At 36.1% G+C, this 27,448-nt stretch overlaps 1 protein-coding gene and 1 pseudogene across 1 annotated transcript in view; both read right to left on the minus strand.

The window, feature by feature from the left end:
* Polr1A (RNA polymerase I subunit RpI1) overlaps positions 1-27,448 on the minus strand; it is a 553,279-nt gene that overhangs the window by 356,460 nt on the left and 169,371 nt on the right. Inside the window, exons 9-10 of the mRNA XM_089249700.1 lie at positions 10,301-10,521; positions 415-634 (exon numbers count right to left, since the gene is read on the minus strand). Coding sequence (XP_089105826.1) covers positions 415-634; positions 10,301-10,521 — 441 coding nt within the window. The remainder of the gene's footprint in view (positions 1-414; positions 635-10,300; positions 10,522-27,448) is intronic.
* LOC149069388 (uncharacterized) lies at positions 22,393-27,081 on the minus strand (annotated as a pseudogene).

Raw genomic sequence — 27,448 nt, forward strand, 5'->3', positions numbered from 1 at the left:
GCGACTTGCTACACCTATAGGTAAAGCTACATTTAAAATTTTGTGGAACTATCGAAAAAAATAATAAAATTAATCTTGCTGTTTTTTGTATAGCAGCTGTATTAATATAAGGGTGTTAGGTATCTATGAAAACAGTATATTCTGTATATTGAAAAAAAATTGGAGTTAGTCATGCAACCCTCATTGGTCAAGTTGCTATAGAATGAGCCATTAGCTATAGCCCATTTTGGTCATAAGAAAATTAATATGTCATTCGATTAAAGTCTCAGTATGTTGAAAATTTTATCCAGAGCAAAAGGAAAAATTTCCGGCAATATATAGAATATAAAAATTAAGTAATTTTTCAATCAGGAAAATTCAAAATGATTGAATCAAAAAAACATTCAATTTAAAATGTAATTATGTGAATCATACTTTATGTGCCATTATGCTAGGTTTGTGCAAGGTAGGCTGCCTATTTAATAGCATGATATCACCATTTTTCAAATGCCTGTGAACTTTTTTAGGAAATCCATGCTGTAAATCATGACGTGATGATGGTGTTAGAAGTTTGCAAGCAATCCCTTGTCTCTGAACAGGATCATCAGCTTTCAATTTTACAATTTTGCCATCTTCTATTTCCACCTTATCTGCTCTGTAATGAAAGAAATAAAAGTAAAAACCTAACTATTAACATCATAATATTATGAGAATGGAAAATAAACAAAATTGCACATCTTTCTTTCTAAGAGGGCTTCCTCTGATTTAGTACACATACAAGTGTGTGTTGCTTCCCCTCTTCCCTCCCACGAATTGAAATATAGTTGTTCTAACTTTTTTATCTCTTGCTCGACACAAGATAGAGTTGATGTCAACTTTAACTTTTCTTTTTCTTGTTTTTTTTTCTTTTTATTATGTTTCTCTCAGGAGAAATGTGTGTATATGTTGACAACTCTCAATGTAATTTTCCCCTGCGTTTTATCGATACATTATTGAATCACCCTTCTTATGGCATTGATTGTCAAGTTTTAAAACAGTGCATTATTTATTCATGGTAGTGACCATGTGTGTGGCCCGTTGTCACATGAACACCAGTGAAACTATGGATTGATAAATGATTAACGAAAAATCAATTACTTTGGATACTTTGGAAACTCAACTTTTGTTTTGTACAAAACATTACAAGAACCTGTAAGTAGAATTTCACCAATTTGATATTGTTTCACACGATGGCGAATTTAACTGTGTTAAGTCGACGTAAGGGCAACGTCAAAACACAAATCACCAGACTTGATAAATTCTTGTCAAATAATGAAAGCACCAGTGAGATAGTAATTATATACAGACAAGAAACATTACCAGCGACAAAAAACAATTTTGAAGATTTGAAATTGAAATATTATGAAGTGTTAAAAGATGAATTCAAAGTTCTAAATATAGAGCTCTGAAGAAAAATTAGAGGACATTTAAATACGTTTGAATTTGTTGAGTTTCATTCCAAGTAAATCGAAACTGTGTTTCTGAGCAAAACGAAAATTCTTCTGTCGCAATTTAGCAATAAATATGAAAAGTGGACTGTTCAAAAATCAGTGCAATGCTCTGCTCACCAAAAATAACCACCTTTCCGGTACAAAATGTATTATTTATAAACTGCCTTAAAAGGTGAAGCTAGGCAGGTTCAAAGCATTGAGGACACCTTCGATTCATTATTCTCTGCACTAGAGAAACGATTTGAAAAGAAACGTTTAATTTTTGATACGCATATCAACACATTAGTTTAAATCCCTAAAATCGCCCATGAATCGGCTAAAGACTTGAGCCTTGCTAGATAATGTTCTAAAGCACCTGAGAGCATTCAACATTGCAAATGTTAAAATAGATGCTCTGAGTGAAGTAATATCATCCAATTTTAATTCTCAGAAAAGCGGACAGAGAAAAAAGAAAAGAATTCAAAATGACTCTAAAATATACAGAAATTACTAGTTGGGAGTGTTTAATTATGTTTTTGGAAAGTAGATGTTAATTTTCGGAAGGCATCAAGCGAACCCATGCTCATTTGTGAGCCTCACAATTCACCTATAAATATATCAAGGACATTAGCTATAAAATCCTTTAACTACAGGAACCGTATGCAAAATAGAACATTTGATCTATAACACTGCGCAACACTGATTTTGGTACCAGGGTTTTTTAACTGACTGTGTATTTCATGTCCTGAAACCCGATGTGACATTAGTTTTCACCTATCAGCTCTTATTTGTGAAATATGAAAATAATGTTATTAACACACATTAACACCTTTAATTAGGCTTATGGTATACATGTTAAATTGAAGAAAAAAATTAATTTTTATCATTTCAACTGATGGAAAAACACACAGCAACTCTTGTAAATCTTAATACCTTAATTAAAAATCAGAAATGAAAAAAATCAGATAAAAATAACAGGAAAAGTTATTTTTTTCCACTCCGAAAGTTTCTTCTGTTTGGAATTCTTAAGTGAACTTCGTTTACATGGCATTCTTACAGATTCCAACAGTTATGTAACATCATATGAGTATCACATCTGCCTTGGTATTGGTCTTCCATTGCTTTTATGTGCTGGTGAAATCGTTCAACATTTTCCTCACTAGTAGAGGGTTTTCCAACTGGTGTTCCGAGGAACCCTAGGGTTCTGTGAGAGCTTTTTTGGGGTTCCGCTGAATCAAAAGTGACGGAACCCAAAATATCCCGGAACACTGATTTTTTCTGAAATTTTTCTTGATACTGTTTCACCTGAAGCAATATTTTATAAAAAGACTTCCTCAGAATTGGTATTCCAAAAACTGAAGACCTGCATGCAAAAATTTCATGAGGCTCTTCCTCCACAGATATGGAACTTTTAAATTGTTTCTTTGCATTCTGTGGTCTCCCGCCTCTCTTCTTTCAAATGGCCAATTGAACTTCATGTCAGATTCTTATCGTTTTTCTGAATAGCTAATCCTAAGTAACAATCGCAATACACAGAAAAGGAAAAGCTTCACTTTCTAACTTGCCTGAGGTCATTTTTCCCACTTTACAGATTCTTTACCACAAATGGAATCTTGTTTATACAATGTTCAAGACGTCACGTCAAAACATTGTATATGGGAGAAAATCGTACAACTGGAAATTCACTGAAAATGATGCCCTGCCCCATAGACCTCAAAGACAATGTCACAAAAATTCAATGGTTTTAATTGCATTTTGTTAGGTATATGATAATCATTCTTGAGAATAATTACCCCCCCCCCCACATTAACTTTTTCAAAATGATATTATAAATAAACTTAAATAACTGTAATTTGCATTACATCACCGTTACTTAAATCTTGAGTATTCTTATATTGATCTTCTGAATATTTGGAAAAAAACAATTTTTCACATTTTCAAGAAAGATTTTTTTTTTTGTTCTGTTTTCCATATCTAAAAGCACAGCAGATAATGAATCAAATCTAGCTCTTTAAAAGTTGTCTAAAAGAAAGGGACCAAAATACTGGACATTAGTGTCTCAAACCATGCATCGCGGCTCTCAGGGGCATTGCCAACCTTTGTAAAGGGTGTTGCGGACCTTTCATTCCATATTTTAGGTGAGAATGGTGTATGCTAAAATTCACACTGAACCAGGTGACCAAGTACAGAGAGTAGTAATTTTTTTCTTTGTTCTGTATTTTGTTACTTTATTTATCATTGAAGCCAATTTTCATGAAACATTTTTTACAATGTTATTTTTGTGACTGCTTGTATTTCGTGAATTATAATGGTAATACTTAAACAAGAAATCAGAGAAACTTTGTATTAGTTGCCATGATTGAAAAACCATGGGTATTTGTGGAATACTACTTACATAGCAGTGGAATATAGTAGCCAATATTGTATAATTTCAGTAATATTGATGCCCTGGTATAAGTCAATATGGTATTTGCGAACTGGCCATAAGATGCTCAGAGATGTTGTGCATTCGAAACCCTCTTTTGTCCTCGCCAGTCTCTTCTCTGCTTTGAGAACTATTACAAAAACAGTGACATGATGATCAAACAGCAGATTTCTATTGAGGAAAGTCTGCACACCAAACGTTTGGAGTTCGAACCTCTCAGTGAGAAACATAAAAAAGCCATTCGGAATCGGTTCTGAACTGTATAAGTAACGTCTAATTAGCAGGGCCGCAATGAGGGGGAGTAGGCGGGTCTGGTGCCCCGGGCACTGAACCATAAGGGGTGCTGAATTCACCCTTTAACTGCTTCCTCTGCATGCAAAATTCCAGCTTGCCCCGGGTGACAAAGTATCTAATTGTGGCCCTGCTAATTAGTCCCGTTGTGTAGAAAATGAAGGTGGTGGAGAATAATGATTAAATGAGAATGTTTTTCGTTATTCTGAAGTTATGTGTACAACTAGGATGACCAAAGGAAAAAAGCATGTCATTGATGCAGGGCCTATAGCTCATGTTAAAATAACGAATTCACGATTAGTTCATTGGAAGCAAGTCGTTGGTACACAGGCAGTATCTTTGCCACTACAGCTTCAGTTACATACATCTTCATGTTTTTATGCATATGAGGAATGGAACCATCTGCAATTGCACGATTATAAAAACACCAAGAGTTACAAACATCACACCCTCCTTCATAGAGTTAAAAAAAAAAAAAGACTCGTTAGAGGTTGTTCACAACCATGTAGGGTGCTGTTGGATAGTGCATCGCAATCAAGCTTTGTTACAACTGAATGTGCAAATAGGCTGAAAAGAAATTAAATTTTCGTCGCTGTTGAGCAGCTTTCCAGTAAACATAAACCAGAAATTGCATGTGATAATTTTATCTTCAGGTGACACATTTAGGTGCTCATTAGAGTTGCTAATAGTTCCGAAAGTGATGGGTTTCAGTTCTTCGAGATACATCAACAAATCTGAAGTTTCCCTCCCTGAGAATTTACGAGTAGCAGATCCAGACTTTAATGTTCTGAATAGAATCAACATTTTATTAGTTTACAAAATATTCTTTTGAAATTTTATGCAAACATTGTATTACCATAATTAAAATATTGTTGCAAGAAACTATTTTTGGTTAGATAGTTTGGGGTGTTGTGCAAAACCAAGTCGAAAGTAATGTTTGATATTGTCATTTATCGAATGAATTAGAACACTTAGATAACACCTTGAGCAGATTCCGGGACTTGGAATCCATAAACGAAAACAAGCTTATTGAAAGTACTGAGAAATTTCTTTGCGAAAAGCATTTTTGTGAAACTCATTCTAGAAACGAGGCAGGTAGATATGCAGTGCAGCTACCTCTTAAATCAGACTAAACAAAATTGGGAGATTTTTTGGCCATGGCTATTAGAAGATAGAATACAATGTGTAAATGACTAGACAAGGATAGAGATATGAAGAAACTCTACGTGTCCTTTATGAAGGAGTATGAGGATCTGGGACACGTGGAAGAATTTGCCTATGATGCAGTGGACCACAACACCTACTATATGACACATCATGGCGTTCCCCTACTCGATACTGAAAGTACAAAACTTAGCATTCTCTTTGATGCCTCTGCCATTTGTTCTTCGGGCTTTCTCTCAATGATTTCCTCATGAATGGTGGAACTATTTAGCAGGATTTGTTCTCAATCATGATGAGATTTCGTCAACATAAATATGCTTTCACCGCGAACATTGTCACAATGTACTGGCAAATTCTAGTTGAATCCAGCCACTCTGATTTGCAGAGAATTGTATAGAAAGAAAATATGAACGATCCGGTTAAGAGATGTTTAGATTATTGATTGTTACCTACAGTACAGCTTGTGCTCTGTATTTGACAACACATGTGCAGAAACAGCTTGCGCTAGATGAATAATCTCGGTTTTTTTGTGTCCAAGATTGCAGTTTTAGACTTTTATGTGGATGACATCTTGTCTGGTGCACATGAGCTACATGATGCTCTAGAGCAGTGATTCCCAACGTGGGCATTAACAACACCCCCTGGGGGGCGATAATGTTCCAGGGAGCGGTAGAAGCTACGGGTATAATAACATTGTGTTGGAGAGCGATGGGACAAAAAAGGTTGGGAAGCTATACTTTAGAGCAGAGGTTCTCAATTTTTTTTGATGCACGGAGCCCTGTTCCTGGTGGAGAAAACCTTTTTTTGTACATAATTTTTATGGCAGAACCTTGTAAGCCTTTTTTATTCACTTATCTATCAAATTTACGCCCCTGACCTCATCTCATTTGTTCAAAACTTTTATAGCCACTAAGACAGGGCAGTCTTAGGGCAGTGAGACAGATGCAATTGCACAGGAAAATAATAGGGGATGCCAAAAAACAAGGAAGAAAAATTAGATTCACATAAATAGAAAATAATGTTTAAGGAATTTAAAAAGAAAAATTATCGTACAAAATATACATAGAAAATAACAGTGAGGGAAAAGTTCAAGTGCACATGGAGGGAAAGGGGGCGTTCAACCATTCCGGCATCTACTGTATACCAATTTTGAAGATAAGAATACACAACACTAGCTTTTTTTCTCCATCAAGCGCATCCCAGAGATACTGAACAGTTTGATTCCTCTTTTGTTGTCCCTTTGCTCATGGAAAAAATAAAAAGAATTGGAATTGTATCCCTCCATCCCCCCCCCCCATTTTTCTGCTAACAAGAGAAAGTGTTTCCCCAGATTTTTCCTGAATGGTGTTTCCCTGTGCTGCTGAGAGTCAAGAAAAAGTTATGTTTTTTTTCCAAAGATATATATATATATATTTTTTTTTTTTGATGGCCAGGCTGACTGCGCCGTCTGGGAGTTCTCTTAATTCCCCTCCTCAAATTAAGTACCCTTTTCAACTATTGATGTAAGGAATATTTTTAAAAAATGAATGAGAATAGAAGTAATTATTTGTAGGCCCTGTTCGAATAGAGGGATTTTGCACCTGGGCACCGTTTTTCTACCCATCTCACAAGGACAGATTAGAAAAAAAAAGTCTCACATTGGGAAACTATGCATTTGGCCTCCCAAATTACTTTGGACTACTGGTATGCCTGCAGGCTCACCAGACTTTCCTAGTGGTGCAGAACAGGGCATGCACATGATTAGAAAAATTACAACAGGCCACACATTCACAACTGAACACCTTTCGGAGTTTCACAGACTGAAGTTCTAGATAACCACGCCCAGAATTAATCTGGTTTGTAAGCAAGGCCGCAACTAGAAAGGAAAGCTTACTCTCATGTGGGGCCAGGTTTATTTTCATTCCTACTCAATGTAGTTTTTAACAAAAAAAAGTGTTACTTAATGCCCTTAGTTGTCCAGCTCGCCAAACTGCTGCCCCCCCCCCAAATTTTGCCACCCGGGGAAGTTGCCTCTTCTGCCCCCCCCCCCCCCTAGTTCCAGTACTGGCAGAACAGTCGCTGTGACCACAATAGCTGATCACATTGCATCACTTAGAGAAAAATTTCTCAACTCTTAAAATGTTTTTTGACAGGGTCCTACCTTTTGATTTCTGGCAACATACTTGAGTTGTGTGAGCTTCACAGTAAACATTATTCATGAAAAATGTAATAACATTAAAAGTATAGTTTATGCATGAATAAATGATGCGCTGTTTTCATTCAAAGCATCAAGCAAAGCATGTGACAAATAGTAACCGACCTTCCGCTAACGCAGTTCTGTAACTTGGATGTGGCAGAGGGGGTGCAACTTGTGACATTTGGCACAGTACACCAAATGTTAGGGGTGTCAAAATAATTTGAGCAAGTCACACATCTGGAGTTCTTTGGATAACAGCACGATCCACCTATACAGGTGGGCTGACAGGGCTCGTCCCAAGACGATTCAATTTTTTTCTCTTTCCACATTATAAATTGACTATAAAGGGGCCCATGAAAAGTCTGTTCTGGGGACCTGCTGCTGAATGTGGGATGGGCATGGGGTGCAGCAGCAGTTTTAGGGCAGTGCAACTTGTTGAAATGCACAGGGCACCGAGTGATAGGGGTGCTAAAAAGCATTGAAAATTTCAAAGTAAGACATGGTTCAAAATAATTTTTATTGTTCAAGAAATGATCATGAAGAGAAATATGAAAAGAATAAAAATGAGAGAAAAAAGAAAAAAATTGAATGTTTGCATCAATATAAAAACCGAATTTCCTCCCTTTTTTGCATACTACGGATCCCGCTAGGTATAAGGTTAATTCAATGTGGCCCTGCATAAAGTTTGAAATTAATTTAAAAACATTATTCCAGATTTAATGAAAGCCATTTCCATAATTAATGGAAAATTATTTGAGTGTATTGAGGAAAAACAATTCTAAAATTAATGCAAAATAAAATAAATGATAGAAATGATTTGAAAATTAATTGGAATTCAATAGGTCACGAAGTTGATAGTGTTGCTGATTTTGATTCGTTAAGGTTTTCGGGTCGAAAAAAATTGAGAGAGAATCCTTGTCTTAACGGTATGCTGCGATGATTTGAGCCTATGTGGGGACATAGGGAAATATTTTTTGATTGATGTCGGGTACCCTACGAGCCACGAATCTTATGGAAAAAGAAAATTATTTTACAAAGATTTGCAACGAGAAAACTACAAGTCTTGAACTATCTGGTGAATAATAAATAAACTATTTTGATAATAACTGGAAGTAATGAACAAAGTACCAGTGATTCAGAAGTAGAATCTGAAATAGCAGATTCAAGATAAAGGGGCCAACTTCAGCTCCTATAGCATAATATATAAGTGATACACACTGTATAATTTATGATGTGAAATGAAGGATCTGTGTGTGAGCTATTTTTGAAAGTAAGAATTAGTGTATATAGTCCTCACACACCCTATTTTAAAAGTGACACAGCGACCCTGTTGTAAACAACCAGATGAATAATACTAATGTTTTAGTATATACACTAGCATAGCATGATAATAATATTGTAAATGAATATTAGTATGAGCACATGACATTTGTTCTCAATATGTATTGCATTTATTGTAATGTTTATGTGAATTCACAATTACATAAAAAAGAGAAAATATTTATAAAACGTGCAAATAATATATGACAGTAATTCAAATGTAAATGCTCAGCACTGTGAATGGAGGCTCTGTGTGTTTTCATGTGTTTGTATATCACATATTCTGTAGAACTAAAGGGAAGCAAAACTGCTTAGCCAATGCTGGGTCAGTTTTTTTTTCTTTTTGGCTTTGTTTCTTCGTTTTCCATCACAGTGAAGGCGCTGTATATTGTGTATTTAGATCATTCTCAAATCTCTCCCACTTCAACATGCTAACTACTACTTCTTACTTGTGCCCCACAAGTCTTTTCCACACACAGGTCCGTCATTTAGGGGGGCCCGGCTCTTGAAAATACACTGAAAATGGTGTGTGTGTGTGCATATATATACATACATATATATATATATATATATATATATATATATATACACCATTTTATATATATATATACAAATATATATATACATACATTGAGTACATGTGCTTTGCGCCCCCCCCCCCCCGGAAAAAGTTAAAATGACGGCCCTGTCCACACACTTCTTTCTTGAAATTCCAGACTGCAGTCTCCGGCCCTTATGTGCTGCCACTGGGAGCATGTGCAATTTTTCTCCCTAGTCATTTAGTTCAGCTATCTATTTTAGTCAAATGAAATGGCTTGTACGTTACATATAGTTGATACCTGTCTTCATAGAGAGAACGACGTGAGTGATTTGATACTTGCGAGAACAAGGCAAGGGGCACTAGTGCCATAAATCTTTGCCAACTTTTTCTGACACAACCCTGCCACTTTTGAGGTAATGGAAGTAAGTTACTTTGCATCAGTCTGAGGTTGTGAGTGGTTCTATCTATCTATTAACGGAGTCGTAATACAACATTTGGAAATCACCACAGTAAAAAAAACGAGGGGGGAGCACCAAATTTTTATCTTGCATAGGGCATCACTTTGTCAAAGACCGGCCCTGCCAATAGAGTGGCAGTTATCAGGAAATAACTAGTGGGTATAAGTGGTGCCATGTTAGACCCAGAGACAATCCAGCAGATCTGGTGTCAAGTGGCTTGTCTCCTGATAAATTAATTCACAATGAACTGTGGTGGAGCGGTCAGTTATTTGAGATCAGAATTAAGTTTTGATTTGATCCACCTACGTTCCAATCTGAGGATGAGACATTTGCTAGTGAATTCAAGAAATCCATTGATCTTTCATTGCTGACAGGATATTATGCTGACTGAAAATAATTTTATTTTAACACTTTTTCAAGTGGCAAGTATGTTCATGAAACTTTTTACGATGTATTCTCTATGCATTTTTTACCTACCCTGGATAAACATTAGGTCCATTGATGACAGCATTCATCATGTCTTTTATGTTCCAATCAGTAACAGGTACTGGAAAAGTTAATTTCTGAGCAAAAACCAAAGGTACTCCAATTTCATCAACCATTATGTACGGATCTGGTGATATAACTGATCTAGCAGCATAATTTACTCTTTTTCCCATCATATGCTTGCGAAAGAGACCTTCTTTCTTCTCAAGAACCTTGAAAAGAAACAAATCTATGTATATAAAATTGATTTTCTGTGTATGTGTGTGTCTTCTTTATACAAATCTACAATTTCAGATTCAGCAAAGCTAAATTTTGTATAAATATGAAACAAGACCCAGATTGAATGTGATAGCATACATTAAAAGTTTGTCAGAATTGGGCAAATTAAAAAAAAAAACTGTCTCGAACAACAATAGTTTTGGGCTTCAACCATGACTTCTGGAATGTTCACTTTCGTTACCGTGGTTCCCAAACAGTGTGTTTCAGACATGTTTACTCCTTCACAATAGTTCGTAACTTTTTTAATGCTCCCGGTATATAGAAAAAAAACCCGGCAGTGCTGGGTATATTATAGCTGTTTATAGAGTTTAACCTATAAAATTCATAATAAAAAATATGTATTAATAAAAGTATCATTCCTGAACTTGACTCAGACTTTTAATTATGAACCAAACTATTTTTTTAATTGTTGAACTAATAATTCATTCTATATTCACCCTTGCATGCCTCTGCAAGGGTTGTGAGAGCAGTAGCCCTTTATCCTGTCCACTGGCAATTTCAACAATAAATTGGCAATATTCCTTCTTTTTCCACACACATATCAAGGATCTCACTTTCCCTATATTTTTTTGGATTAAACATAGTGAGACTAGTTTGACAATGAATATTGAATTAATGAATTTACATTATCAAGGTCTTACTTTACTGTGCAGGCTTTTATTAATTTTTATGATCATAGTTATAGATGAAGTGCAATCAACTTATTTTATTGCGAAAATAAAAACTTTTTTTTTTCAATTTCAATTCCTCAAGTGCAAAGCCCCTTTAAGCACGGAGGGGCGCAGTGCAGTTGTGTCTGTTGCACATAACTATGAGTGGCTCTGAAGATATTCTGTTATGCTAATTCAAGATAACCATGTTGAAGCAAACATGACAAACTAATTAAATCTTTCTCCTGTAATTTGCAAATGGGAAAGATGCTCAAAGAATCTCAAAGTTGCCTACTATGGAAAATGAAAATTAGGAAGATTTTAAAGCGGGTCCAAATCCCGTACAAAAATAAATATAAAAGGGATTTTTAAAACAATATAGGGATTTTTCATTAATAATAATTTCAGATTCATGTCATCTCGCCAATTTCAGATGCCAAAAAAAAACGAATTGATGCTGGTTGTTTGGCAAATTTTGTCTTGTCACGAGTGCACCCCAACATTCAATCTCCCCCTCTCTTTCCTTCCCATAGAGAAACCACAAAACACACATCAATACATTGGAAGCAACATGTGTGTTCACCTTTCCATCGCCAGGGAACTCCATAACTCTCTTTGGTCACCAGAGACCGACATTGTTCCTCTGAGCCAATGAAAACGTCTTAGAGATATCAGGCGATTGCTTTCGCTTTACTGACTTTGTGTGGAAACACACAAGGCTTTTCGGCAGAGAGGGTAAAGTTTTTCCATAAGGTAGTCACATTTTTTAACTCTCTTGGAATGGGAAAGGGCCAAGCTTCGGTGGAGCAAAATGGGTGAGTGACTTGTTGTATATCCAGTGTAGTGACCTTATGTTCTTTGAATAGTGAGCACTCATCATGACAAACATAAACAAAAATTTATTAATAAAAAAATTTAAAAAAAGAACGTAAATATGCGACGATGATCTTACTCGACTGCTTTCCCACACACTTCTCCCTCTCTCTTTATTTTCGAATGTCCAATTTTGTTTTTGCAATCTTCCATCTCCTGAGGCTTTTCTTCTTCTTGCGCTCTCGAGCTTTATACCATATTGTTACGTCAAGGTTCTCAACTGAGAGACGCACTACAGAACACTACACCCCCCACGCAAGATTGGGTTTACCTATAAACACAAACTGAACTCTCTTGTTTGTTCTGTTCTTTGACGAATTCCAACAGCGCGGCTCGAAGTATCTCAGCAACGGTCCAGCATCAACTCTCTAGATGCCCTGATCGTTATCACCTCGATGATCTCCACGTCATCTATCACAAAGATTCGGAAGTAATTAGTTTGGAGGAGTTTCTCGAGCATCTTGCCGGTCGCCGCATCCCTGCAACCTACGGTAGACTCGCAGAACTTGTCAGACCGATTGATATGAATCAGCACGTTCATGTCGATGTTCAGAAACGACCGCAACACGTCGGACATCAACGTGATTAAACCCTCGTGTTTCACGTCGAAGCCCTTTATTCACAGCAGGACGAGGGGATGTCCCCGGTGGCCTCGTGGAAACCAGGATTTGTTCCGCCCCGGAAAACGTGTGGCAGATGCACGTACTGCATGAAAAACTGAATGTGTCCCATCTCATGGTGAATAGTGAGGAAATCACCCTCGATTCTGTCTGCGAACATTTTGATCCAGAAGTCCAATCCATTGGACAATTTGTGGACAAACGCGTGGCAAACCATCTTTTTGCCTTTGGATCTGTTGAATATAAACATCTTCTATTCAACATCAATCTCAACGAAGTGAAAAACTCTTCAGCCGTCTTCACTTTTAGCCCCGTCATATTCTTCACTTTTAGTGCCACAGCGACATCCACCGATGGCTTCTCGGTAAATAGCTTCATGTGGTCCATAATGCTACCCCATTGATGGGTCCACATGTCCTCTAAAATATGCGCCGGAACGGGTCCGCATTCTTGAATCTTGTCGCTACCATAACAGTTCCTGTGCATGCACTGGACATAAGCGGGGAGTTGCTTGTACGGCGGTTTCACCTGATTCCACAGCTTAGATATGGCGTCTTCGAGTATGTCACACTCGTAGCTATCCCGCCACATGGATATGGTGTCTTCAAAGTCATTAAGCTTCGCGGTTTCGTTGCTGAGCTTCTCGAATTCCCAGAAATATTTCCTGACGGGTTTATCAGTGACGTCTCTCCAAGATGTCCACAAGTATGCCATTTCGTCATAATAACGAGCTTCCGCTATGATCCTTCTTAGATCCAATTCCATTTGTAGCGTGCACTCAGATTTGCTTTGGCTCTTGGTTGTATTGAGATGGCGAGTTTCTCCAACCTTCTCGCGTTTGGTTTCTCAGATTTTGGTGGTGTCAAAATGCTCAGTCAGGTCATCCATCAGCTCAGTCTGTCTTTTGTATTTGTCCTCGGGTAGAGATGACATCTTGTCCTCTTCAATATTCACACTCACGCCCTTCTCCCTTCGCTCTGTCGCAGGAGGCTTGTGATATTCCCTTATAGTGGGGAAGGACAATCGCCCTTCTTTGGTGTCTGCGGCCTCACAAAGTAGTCCATGTACGTTTGGTGGAATAATGCATTGTTCTCGAATTTTATCTGTTACTGCAGCGAGAATTTCAACAGGTTTACAAAAATCTTCGTTATTTCCTATTTCCAGCGAAGCACTGATATTCACAAGGGATGCTTCAACTCTTTCTCCAAATGCACTCGCTAAGATGATTTTGCCTTTCTTAGTTATTGGTCCCTGTATACAGTCAGAATGAATCACTGGGATTTGACAACCAGAATCCACTAAGCTTCTGATTTTTCTATCGTCTACACAAATATCAGCATAACGTAAATGGTTCAAATCCAGATTCGATTCACTGGAATTAAATAATTCCGATCGAATTTCTGCGATCAACACATTATCTTCCGATTTCTCTTTTGTGTTAGCCTTATATCTTCGGTCACAATCTCGAGCGAAATGGTTCAGTCCACAGATGTAACACTCCTTTGGGGTTTTTCTGATAATCGTGTTTTCGGTCTTGTTCCAGTCCTTATTGCTATGATATTTCTGAGTTGGTGGTTGATATGCTGTTCTTGTTGATGTTCCTCGTCCCTCTCTATAACTGAAGTGTTGTTGCTGTAACAATGACTTTTATTCTCCGTAGAAAGCTTTCTTATCCTCGCCGATATCTGCCCTGACGTTCTCATAGTCATCCAACTTATTAGCAAGGATGTCGGGTCACTTGAATTGAGACCACTTGTCAATAAAATGATCTCGAATCTCTGACGGTACTTTGCGTTTTATCTGATCCGTAATAATCAAATCAGACAGTTCTTCAACCGTGGTAATCTCCAGGCCTCGGATCCATTCAGTGAAGAAGTTTCTGAGTTCATAAGCAAAATCACACCACATTGCTTCCGATCGTTTACTGTGCTTCGTGAACATCTGTCGAAACCTCTCGGGAGTAAGCTTATATCTCTTAAGCAAAATGGATTTGACTTGGTCATAGTCATCTGTTGTCTCTTCATTTTCTCTAGCAATAACTTGCGCCACATCATAAGGTAATAGTCCAATCAGATATGAAACCCAAAGTTCCCTTTTTATTTCGGCTCTTTCCGCTTGTCTTTCAAACAGCACCAGGTAGAGGCTGATCTCGTTGCTCTTCGGATCGAACTTTTGCAAAATGTTCTGTAGCTCTAGCCTTGGCCTTGAGTTAATCGGGGATTCACCTGCCGCGCTGATGCGAATCCTTTCATTTTCTAGTTGCATTTTTCTGAGTTCAAACTCCATTCGTCTCTCCTCACTAGCTTCCATCTCTTTCCGTTTTCTCTCCTCACTTGCTTCCATCTCTTTCCGTTTTCTCTCCTCACTTGCTTCCATCTCTTTCCGTTTTCTCTCCTCACTTGCTTCCATCTCTTTCCGTTTTCTCAGGTCAAACTTCAGTAGATATAAGAAATTTTGTGAATCCAGGAGATGGAGCACAAATTTGAGAGACTTGGCAGTTATGAAAATGGTATTTTGTTTGGATCAGAAGACTAGTTCATAAAAACATGTCGGTTTTAAAAATACCTGAAACCTCAATATATAATAAATTGAACCAAGAAGCCACTGTTTCAAAAAAGAACTCTTGAATACGCACCCCATAATTTGATAAGGAAATATTAAGCTAGTATAGCCAACCAAGCAAAGCAATTACTTATTGCTTCTCCACTTGAATGCAAAAAAGATTTGAAATATTTCATTAATATCAAATGAAATTTTTTAGGTGAAAGAAATCATTAGTTTACATCATGCTTAAAAGCATTCACAACCAATAATAGGTTCACTAATTTATCCAAAATATTAAACGTACAAATGAAAATTTTATACAATAATGCTTGGGGGACTGAAGGTATCATTCTGCAGGATTTATTATTTATTGTTGGAATGTCTGCACCAAACATGCACCAAAAAAACTAGTTGCATTTCTGGTTTATTTCATTTGTTTTTTTTTCCAAAGTAGAACATTGGCTGATGGCAATAAAGAAAAACATAACAATTTTCCACTTGAAACATTTATTACAGTTACTTTAAGTTACATAAACAATTTTTAGGTTTTAGAGCTAATAAAATATCAAAAAGTTTATCACAGTTGGTAAACCAGACTGATCTCACCCAATTAACAACTGTCCGACTAGAACCTATCAGGAAATCCATTTCGACACTGGAACGACCTTTCTGCAGCACCACAATCACATGTAACGGCTAGGAAATGCATGCATATGTCTGCATAACCTTTCCACAGACACCATAAAACCATCAGAGAGAGTGCCGTCGTGCCAATCCACAATCAGTTCAGGAAGAGAAGAAAATGGAGGTAGTTATGATCACTAGTAAAAGCAGGACAATGGCAGTATTAGAAGGATTTTTAACGAAGAAACTATATCCATTTGTTCATCAGCAGCAAGGATGGCAAGCAATCACTAAGGCAAGATTTACCACATTCTATCTACTAACATCCACAGGAACAGAAAGTGTTGAAAGTACTTTGCTATTGTTCAGGTCATAACTGCAAGAGAGCACAAGAGGAAGTGAATAGCAAATATCGAATGCACACAACCCGCATTAAAAGGGAAATTCTTAGTCACATGTGATCAAACAAACCAATCAGCTCCATGATCAATGAGATTAGCACAATTTACATATAATCATGCGATATTGAAAGATTGTGACAATTAAAATCTGACAACAGCAATCGGCCACAATCGCCAGCAAGCGATCATGCAGACCGACCCAGGAAGGCATGTAATGGTAAATATGCACTGAAAATGACTAGATAAGGACTTCTCCACTGGGGTCTATGGATATGTTACATGAGCCCACCCCCCCCTCTTCCCCAAGCAATTTTGTGAGGTCCTCGAGTTCCTTAGTAGTTCATGAAGATTCAATGCAATCCCACCCTGCTTATGCCCTGGTGGGTCATATATATATATATATATATATGAACATCAAGCAACTATAGCCCCTGCCCCGTTTTCCTTGTATCAGAGCACCTGTGATGAAACATTCTCTCCTCAATCTCGCACTATACATGCAAATAAACCTGGGTCCACACTCACTGTGCTCAATTGTTTCAAAAGTTGTTTTTACCCCATAGTGTGGGATTGATTTTGACAGCAAAAACCATTTTTTACATATAGGCATTCAGGGATGGGATTGCTGTTAACACTTTTCTGAGCAGTAAATTTTGTGTTTCGAAGCAGGAATCTGTGAATTCGGAGCAGCACACAGAATCATTATCACCTTCGTCAAAATCAAAAACGAAATTTTTTTTGAACTGAGGTAATTAGATTATTTAAAAAGTGTTCTCGCATAATTTTTGAACATTTCAACCAGTGATAGGGTTCTACTATCCAAAATCAATTTTATGTGTTCCGTAAAACTCATATCCACTTAGAGACTTAAAAACTAGTCATAATCCAAGCTGGAATTAAAAATAGAAAGTATAAATTCACAAATAAAAAAAATAAATAAACATACAATAAAAAAAGAAAAAACTCATGACACTCAAACTTTTTTAATTTTTTTCTTTTCTGTTCTTTCTATATATTTTCCTCTAATATCTCAAGAACACACTTTTCCTTCCGATATCCACAATTTTTTTTCTTTTTATCCCCACTTCTATAATTTTTTCTGCAGTCCTCATCATACTTTTTCATAACTGAATTTCCAACTTGCTTTCCTCTGCTTTTAGCCAATAATTCTCATCTGGTTGTGGAACTTTATTATCAAAAGTTTTTTGGCACTAAAGTCTGTTTATTTTGTAAAGATTCTGCTGCAAAGCAGTTTGAATAGGCTGCTGTGATGTTTGTTGTTGTTGCTGTCAATAAAAGGTTCATCGTGGATTCTGGTGCTACGTCACATATGTGTGGTATGAAGGAATGGTTTGCAACTTTGACATCACATAATGGAACTGTTGACTGTGCCTCAAAAACTCAACAGTTGAATATTCAAGAAATTGGAACTATCGTTATAGAACTTTGTTGGTGATGGGAAAAATCTGGACCCTGACTAATGTGTAATATGTTCCGGATCTCAATGGTGAGCTGATGTCTGTGAAACAAATTCAAGCAGCTGGATTCATGGTTATCTTTTCAGAAAGCTGTGTTCGGGTGAAATGAAAGTTTCATCATAGCGCAACTAAACAAAAAAAGGACAGTATGGAAAGTGGTTTCTCTCCTCACGTAGCTTCATCGTATGTTGCTGAATCTAATGCAAAAATGTGGCATTGAAGGTCGGGTCATCCATCAAACTCAGCTGTGAAAGAACTCAGGCTTTCAGTTGAAGATTTATTTTGTGAAGTATGTAAATTTTTCAAGTGAAGCGCTAAACTGATTGGGAAAGGACTAAGAAAAAGAGCCTATCATGATGGTGCACAATGATATTTGTGGCCCGATCACTCCAGCGACCCACACGGGGGAGAAGTATTTCATCACTTTTATTGATGATCACTCATACTTTAATGCAGGTTTGATCGCTGTGATTGCTGAAAAAGAAAAATTCCTACAGAACTGATAAAATTTCTGAAGCTGAATACTTCTATAAAGAAAATCAGATGTGATATTGCTAGCAAATATGTGAAAGATGAACTTGTTTGTTACGCAACAGAAAATGATATCCTGATTGATCCTGCTCCTCTTTATACTCCAATGTTGAACAGAATTGCTGAAAAAGCAAATCAAACTTTGTTGGACAAAGACCCTCATCTTTGAAGCCAACTTATCAAAACAAATGGGGGATGAAGCAATTCGAGCTTATTGTGTACACGTATAATCAAATTCCAAGCAATACCATAACTATACACAGTACAAACTGAAGTTTGGGTCTGATCCTGATTTAAGCAATATTCGAGTTTTTGGGTGCAGTGCATACATGCTAACTCCTGCAGCTCTAAGAAAGAAACTGGACGAGAGATTGAAAAAAATTATCTTCGTCAGATACAATGGGAAACTGACTCATGGATTCAGAGACAAAACATATCATGGTCTCCAGAAATGTAAAATTCAATGAAGGGCAAAGGGCAGGTTATCATCATCAGTGACAACATAGACGACCCAATCGATCAACTGTGAAAAATAATCTCTCTTCTCAGGACAGTGATGGTGATCCAACGAAGAAGGAAAGAGTAATGAAATCGGCCATGCCCCACCAGAGTGAAGGAGATCCAAAAGAGAAAAAAAACTGCTGTTCCAGTATTCTGATCCTGGAAACCTATATGGCATTGATTGCCTGTCAAGAAACGCTTGACTACAACAATATTCAATCATTTTTGAAAGAGGAACAATGACCCTGGAAGCAAGCGATTGGAGGAAGAGATGAAATGCGTGATCAAGAAAAACATATGAACTTTGAAGGACATCATAAATAAGATCAGGAAAGGAATAAGAAAGATTAGAAAGGAATAAGAAAGATTAGAAAGGAATAAGAAAGATTAGAAAGGAATAAGATTAGAAAGGAATAAGAAAGATTAGAAAGGAATAAGAAAGATTAGAAAGGAATAAGAAAGATTCATTTTTATTAGAAAAGAAAGCAATCTCATGTAAGTGGGTCTTCAGAAAGAAATGTGATGGCAAGCACAACACTCGACTTGTAGCTAGCAGCTACATACAAAGAGGAGGACTGGATTACAATGAAATATATTCACCAGTCATCAATATCTTGGCTCTCCACTTGTACTTGTGGTGATACTTCAAGAGAATTCTACAAGTGTTTGTGTTAGATGTAAATACCACTTTCTTGAATGGCAACTTACATGAAGTAAACTGTATGGATCAACCTCAAGGATATGACGACGACAGTGACCAGAAGTGCAAGCTGAAGAAAAATCTCAATGGATTAAAACATAGCCTAGATCAATGGTATCAGAAATTTGTCAACTTTGTGGTCAAAGTAGGTTTCATTTAATGTTTCTGAACTGTGTATTTTTGTCTGAAATATTAATGATAATAAGAACGTTATCATTGTTTTGATTTCTTAATTGCTGGCTTAGATAAGGAGCTTAAAAATCATGTTTAAAGAGGCGGAAATGCAGTGGTTTTAGGATTAATTTATTCAAGAATTAACATAATAAAACAAAAAACAGTTAAAATTAAAACATCTCTCATGAGCACACAGCATCGAGATATCAAACTGAAGGCAGAACTAAGTGTGTGTGTGTATGTATGGAGATCTTCCCCTATATAGGCGAATCACTCATGATCGATGACGCCACGGCAAATTGATATGACAGCATTCAATCTGCATATCAGATCGCAACACCCCTCTCCTCCAACTACAGTGATACAAAGTCTTTGAACCTGGATGGTTTTTTGATAGTTCGTTTAGGTTGTAGCACTGGTTCTGTGATTTCTCCTGATGATCGGATGGCATATCGGCATGCTTGAACTGCTCTGACGATTCATGGGATGGCGATGGCTCTGGTTTTGCAGGTATAAGATCCTCATCAGGTTGCACTATTGGTAGGTTTGGTGGTGGTCACGCTTGAATAGTTGACGCACATGACATCTAATCACTTCTCCCGATTCAGTGGTAGCCTGGTAGGAAACCAGACCCGCTTCTTTGGTGATGCAAAAAAAAAAAATGTCTGATAATTGATTCGTGGCAACTATTGATTGATGATAGTATTCTAATGGATATCGTGATTTGCACAAATAAGTATATAGAGACTATAGCAAATAATTTTGAGAGAGATCGTGATGCCAAAGAAACTTCACTAACAGAAACTGGGTGATTGGTCTTTTGTACTTTGGAGGACTTCACAAATCGTTGTATGTAAATGTGAAAAATCTCTGGGTCTCAACATTTTCCATCGAACTATGTCTCAGAATTTTTACTCCTTTTGAAGTGTTTACGATTCCATAATGTTACAGACTGTACTAGAAGAAGAGAGACAGACAAACTCACTCCAGTAAGGGATATGTTTGAAGCTTTTGTAAGAAACTGCCAAAAATGTTATATTGTGGGTGAATATATAAATAACAATTGATGAAAAGCATGAAGCTTTTAGAGAGCAATGCTCTTTTCGTCAATACATTCCTAACAAATCTGCAAAATATGGTATAAAAAATCTTTGCTCTTGTGGATTCCAGAACATTTTATACCTGGAATTTAGAAATTTATGCATGTGCACAACCTGATGGTCTGTATAAACTAAATAATTCTGCTGATGAAATCGTAAAGAGATTAACAGAGAAAGCTCTCAAATTTTGGAAGCCTTACAGTGGACAACTGGTATACAAGTTATAATTTGGCTAAAGACCTTCTAAAGAAAAAAAACCACACTTGTGGGAACAATTAGAAAAAATAAGCGAGAATTACCTAAGGAATTCATCACAGGAAAAACTGAGAAGTGCATTCGTCTTTTTTCAGCTTTCAGAAACACATTACATTAGTTTCATATATACCAAAAAACAATAAATGTGTTAATGTTTTGTCAACAATGCACTATGATGATTCAATAGACTTAGCAACTGGCGATGCTAAAAAGCCAGAGATCATAACATTTTATGATTTCACAAAGGGAGTAGTAGATGTCCTGGATGAAATGTCTGAAAACTTTTCTACTGCATGAATAAGCAAAAGATGGCCAGTGGTAGTGTTTTTTTGTGTACTAAACACAGCAGCTATAAATGCTCGTGTGCTTTTATTGCCAGCTAAAAACCAAAAACAGCAAAGGGTCTGCAACAATTTTTGAAAGAACTTGCTTTAGAGCTTATAAAGGAACATGTTCCAAACTGAAGCATGTAGCAATCACTTCCATGAAAATTGAGAGAACAACTGATAGAACTTTGTTCTTCAAGTCAGACTAGTGAGCCATCAAGGTACAAAAACGTGGACAAAGGAAAAGATGCCACATTTGTCCAAGTAAAAAAGACAGAAAATCTGAAATTTGTTTTGCCAAGGGCGATAAAAATATCTGTAGTGAACACACCATTTATATTTGCAAAGAATTTGAATAAATTGTATTTTTTGTAAATAATTATTTTTAATATACACTTAGCGTCTGTTTTCTCATAGAAAATTCATTTGATGTGGTAAAACACATTCTCTGTTGTAATATTTAACAAAAACGACTGACCGGGTCCGATAGACCCACCGAGCATCCTCGTGTAAGTACTTATAGCATGTTTCAACCCAGGTTAAGAATGTATCTTCTGCAATAAAATGTTGAAAATGTCATTGTATATGAAAAAATAATCATGTATTAAAAATGTGTAACAAATGAGAACAGTCATGGTAGGCTAAAGCATTTGGACATTAAGCTCAAGTTTTTATGTGATGTTATCAAAGAAAATAATATTCAAATTGAATATGTTTTCACAAAATTACAAATTGTTGATATGCTCACGAAGGCATTGCCCAAATTTGTATTGTCGCCCTGGTCTATGTTGTATCTGATCTGTATAGATGGTGCTGTATGTTCATGAACCGGTCATTTTCAGTTATCAGCATGTGTGTGTGTGTGCACTTGTATATTTTCCTATCTTGTAATAAATTGTCTTGTCTTGGTCTCGTTCGCACCTCTGTCTCTTTAACAAGGATGCCCCAGCTCAGCAAGTTTGGATTCTATGTCAGCCCCAACAACCAACCACCACCTTTTTCCTCCAGTTCTCACTGTTTTCTACAGCTACATTCTGGAGCTCTGCAACTCTACATTCTGGATATGTTCAGGTTTCACGAAATGCCCTATAATTTTTCTAACAAGAATTTCTAGCTCGTCATAGAAAATGTGTGTGTGTGTGTGTGTGTGTGGGGGGGGGGGACTTTTTGAAATGATGTCAGAAAGCCGCCGAAAAGGTCTGACGTTTTTTCAGAAACGAAGCTTTGACCAAAACACTTTTATCTGAAAGGACTTCCTGGATTTGATGCAGTCGAAATGAGTCTGGACTCCTTACTTTGAAAAACTTCTTCAATGTCTACACCTTCTCGATAAATAATGAAAGAGACAGTTAGTGTAAGCCTCTGCTATGCACCTGGCAAACACAGGTATACTCTGGGATGTCTAAAGCACACTGCAGATTATTTCTGGAATCACTACTCTGTACGGCAGATCTTTCAAAAAAGTAGTAGATATTGATGAGAGATTCTATTTCTCCCCCAAAACAGTTCAGTCCATGAACAAGAGCATTATGCACTTTATGGTGAAAGCATTCTCCAATGTACAATAACTCTGGATAACATACCTCCATTTTATTCTTCAATGCTTTCATGACATTTGGGCCATCACTATGAAAACTAATAACCTGAGCCGAGTTCAAGCCAACAAAGCAGTTTCAATCTTTTCATGTAAGATGTCAGATTCTGCATGCCCAATGTTAAATTATTCAAGATGCTTTAATTTCAACAACTACCTTCTTAGAGGATTCACTGCAATACCTGACAAAAATATCAAACTGCTGGACATGTTTTTCAGCAACTGAAGTTTTATACACTTGCATGATCATGAAGGCATTTGTCAGATTGATTTCCTCTATCATCAAATTTTTCATATGAGATGCAATGCCATCTTATATCTTACATGCAACCTTGTTTCTATGGCATAAAAAATTGTTTCATTTAACTGTTCCTCATTTTAGAATGTCCTAACATAACTTGGAATAACATTTTGTTCCAGTATCTGCAAATGTATATGGTATATTGTTAGCAGCAACTGAAATTGCAAAGCATCAGCAATAGACACTTGGTCTGAATGACAAATGCTCATTTTTCTTCCCCTGGAAATTTAGAAGAGGTTGATTAGTTGACTTTAAATGTCCATTGGAATCTCTTTTCCCATCACAATACAGCACATATTTTTTACCTTGAGCATGATTTTTGATCGCAGTCACACCATGTTGCTTACAACTGATTGTAACATTGCAGACTGTACAATAACCATCTTCAAGTTTCATACTTTCCCTGCACCAGTCAGATATTTTCTCCATTGAAATCAATTTCTTCAAGGATATCTGCATTAAATCATGCAGATTTGGGATCTGCAAAATAAAGGAAATTCCATAGTACTAATACGAGTTGTAAATATAGACTTGCTTTAAATTAACTGCATGAAACTTTTACAAGGAACTTACAAATTACTAGACACCATCAATGTTTAAGATAGTACTGATACATCAATTCTGTATCAATAAAAGATAAGGGCAAAGAAAAAATAACATTTTTAGAATCGTAGGACCTCACATGGGACCTTTTGAAAACTTCAGTATAGAAAAAAAAATTGAGTTTTTTCTTGTCACCCTACCCTCTAGATCAGCAGTTTTCTATCTTCTTGAGCAATGACACATTTTAGAGGCCAATAAACATTCACAGAACCCTAACTACAATTTCTGAACATAAATTACAACAAAAATTTAATAAATAAAATAAAAATAAGAAAAAACACACATACACACCAATGAAATATAGGTTTAGTCTTTAAAAATGAAACAAATTTATTTCAGGTTTTCCACATTCTTTTTCATCTGGTTATCATGAGAAAATTGCAATTTTTTTTAAATATAGTATATAGACAATTTTTCCTGTCCTAATATAAGAAAAACCAATGCTAAAATCCAGGGGGTCTATTACGCTGATGTTGTTATGCCAGCATTTCAAATGTGTTTGGGGTTTGCAGTGCATTGTGGGATAGATTTACATCATCATCGCTAAAGGTTGATTTTTCTCACATCATAACTAGCGATTTTCGTTATTGCTACGTGAAACGTTAGCTAACGAGAAGCGGAGACCACTAATTAAGCTCGCATTACGGAAATAAACATGGCCGCTAGCACATACATTTTTCGATAAAGGTGAGAGCAACGGAGACAAATTGGTTAGAATTAGAAATTATTTATTCATTATTAATTTATCAAGTTTTCATTATAATGAATTACATTACTTAATTTAGTAACATGATTCAGAGACAGCATCATTGTTTAAAATGTCATCTGTACACATACTGATTGGAAAAAATTATTCATAGTGATAAATCGTTATAAATTATTATACTTGGTACAAAGATATAAATTACTCTACAATGTTTTTTTTTTCACATCTTGCATAGAAATGCCTTTATTTTAATCTTAAACTCATCTCAATACAAGAATATTATTTAACTGGTAAATATCTCTCTATCACGATATGTTTTCAAGGTATTTTGAAATTCACTACAATATTTTTTTACATCTCATTCTAAATCCATGTCAATATATTTTTGAACGTCTTCATATTTTTCCCTTCTCAATTCATTTAATAACATCGATATTTTGTAATATCACCGATAATGTAAAAATAATTGTATTGCTACTTTCTGTGCAGTACATAGAAGTGTAATGCAGTAAACATCCTTTTACACACACACACTATACTCTGCGCACCAAGTACACTATAAAAAATTTAAGTAAATTTTATTAATCAACTAATTTTTTCTAATCCTTGAGTGCATTTTCTGATAGGAGTATAAAAGAGACGTCAACAAAACAGTGTCAATTTGGTGGCACTTCATTTTCATGTTGTGTGAAACAAGGAAACCAATTGTCTAATTAATGATGTAAATAAAAGGTTACTTGTTATAGATTTTGTCTTAATATCAAGACAGTAGATAAATATGTAAAAACATGGGAATATATGATGGTGATATTTTTGCTAGTCATTTTGAAAATTTACATAAAATCATGTTTTAAACGTAATAATTTAGAAAATTTCCCTGTGACAGTTTCACGTGCTTGTATAGCGTACCTCTTTCTCAAATATATGATAAAAATAAAAAGAATCCGGATGAACTAAAAAATATATATATTATATGTAGCTTATATGAGGTAACTGTAGCTTATTAAATTAGGAACAATCAATGCACACAAAATAAAATAATTTTACGCACATGTTTTTCAGCACTTGTTGATAGTGATGATGTTTATCAGCAGCGGAGAAAATTATCTGATTGATCCATCCCTTTCGAACGCAACTTTCGGACCAGGGAGTTTTTTGTAAAATCGATAACGACATACCGCTGGCTGCTGAGAAAAATTAAGTTTTAATGATGTTCATTGAGATTTGCATTATGGGTCTCGTTGAGAATTTGCGTTAAGGCTGTGACGTCACTAATGAACTCGTTGTATAACAACGTGAGCGTAATAGACCCCCCCCCCCCCAGGAGTTTTCCTGATACCCCAGCAGACCAATATGCCCAAGGGGTAAAATAGATTTTCTTTTTATGAATTTTGATAACACTCGAGACGAACTCCAATATGTCTTAGTTGGTAAAACACAAATAATCTCTCAGAAAGGCTATTTATCATAAGTAGGGTTTCAGATAGATAAAAAATCTATTTAGCAAAAGAGCGAAAATGGGAAAAAAAGGTTTAGCAAAATGCTAAAATGCCAATTTACATCTAATAGTTAAGGATAACTGCATTTTTCAAGTAGCTTCAAAAAATAACAATAGAAACAAATGACACACAAATAACAAACACAATTTTATGAAACAAATAATTATTTTTTTTCAAAACACTTGGGTTTGGAATTTAAGACCTTTCTTTCTTTCAAACTGGCCCACTTCTCAAAAACTTTTCCAAAATTAATGTTTTTCTTTCCAGCCCTTAAATTTTTCTCATCACGACATTGACATGGCATAATTTGATTCAGTTTCGAATGTCAGTTTCGATTATGTTTAATGCACTGAAACCTCTTTCACAGTCTGTTGTATTCAAAAGAATTGTTACAGCGTACTCGACAAGGGAACACATCAATGGATATTCAAACGACATTTCATTTACAAACATGTAGTCTAGCAGCACTTTCAAGTACATTCGTTTGCACATGTTGTACATGATTTGTTTAAATAAAGCCCACTCAGATAACAAATCAGATGAATCAAATTCCATTAGTTTAGGATTTTCACTCAGCAGTTTAGAGATTTGAGACATTTCATCTCTGCCATATGTCTCAAATTCAGCAGGTTTGGGCAGGTTGGTTAGCAAAAAAACATTGAAAATTGAAATTTTGTCCATATCCCCCCAATCCGTCTTGAATATTCATGATTAGTGTGGAAAGAAACTCTTCCAACAAGCTTTCAAATTTCTCTTTGTTTCTGGTTGTTAGAAACACACAATACACATTTCATATTCAAAATTTTCTCCAAAATTTTTAGAAATTTTATCTAGGAAGTCCATCAAATGTGTGCCAATTTTGTTTTTCATGGATTACAAAGAGACTTTTCAAAATACAAGTGCACACGCTACAAAATGTCTTGATATTTTACCAGATACACGAATTCGGCAGCAGCATGGATAGATGCAAGTGCCAGCCTATGAAACACAATGCACTGAAAGAAGATGGACATTGCGTTTTTGGAAAAGAGAAGCCACTTCCGCTATAGTTCGTCATTACTGAGGGATCATCTGTGGCAAAAGAAGAACATTTAGATACATCAATGCCCAATTTCTCCAATGTTTTCACCACAGAAGTATACAATTCATTGGCAGAAGCTCCTCAATTTCCACTAAACACAAATAGTGGGTAAATATTTTACCCTGGTGAACAAATTTCACATAAATTATGAGACTTTGTTCCACTGACACATCAGTGCATTTATCTATCTTAATTGAAAAAAAACACTTTTTTTTTTTTTTTTTTATCTGCTCTACTATTTCTCCTTGGATTACTAATGCCCTAGCCTCTTCCATATCTTGTATTGAGTCATAACTTTC

This window comes from Pholcus phalangioides, unplaced genomic scaffold, assembly GCF_987345545.1.
Source record: "Pholcus phalangioides strain wild (caught in Gottingen) unplaced genomic scaffold, Ppha-v1.0 ptg000022l_1, whole genome shotgun sequence".
Taxonomy (NCBI): Eukaryota; Metazoa; Arthropoda; class Arachnida; order Araneae; family Pholcidae; genus Pholcus; species Pholcus phalangioides.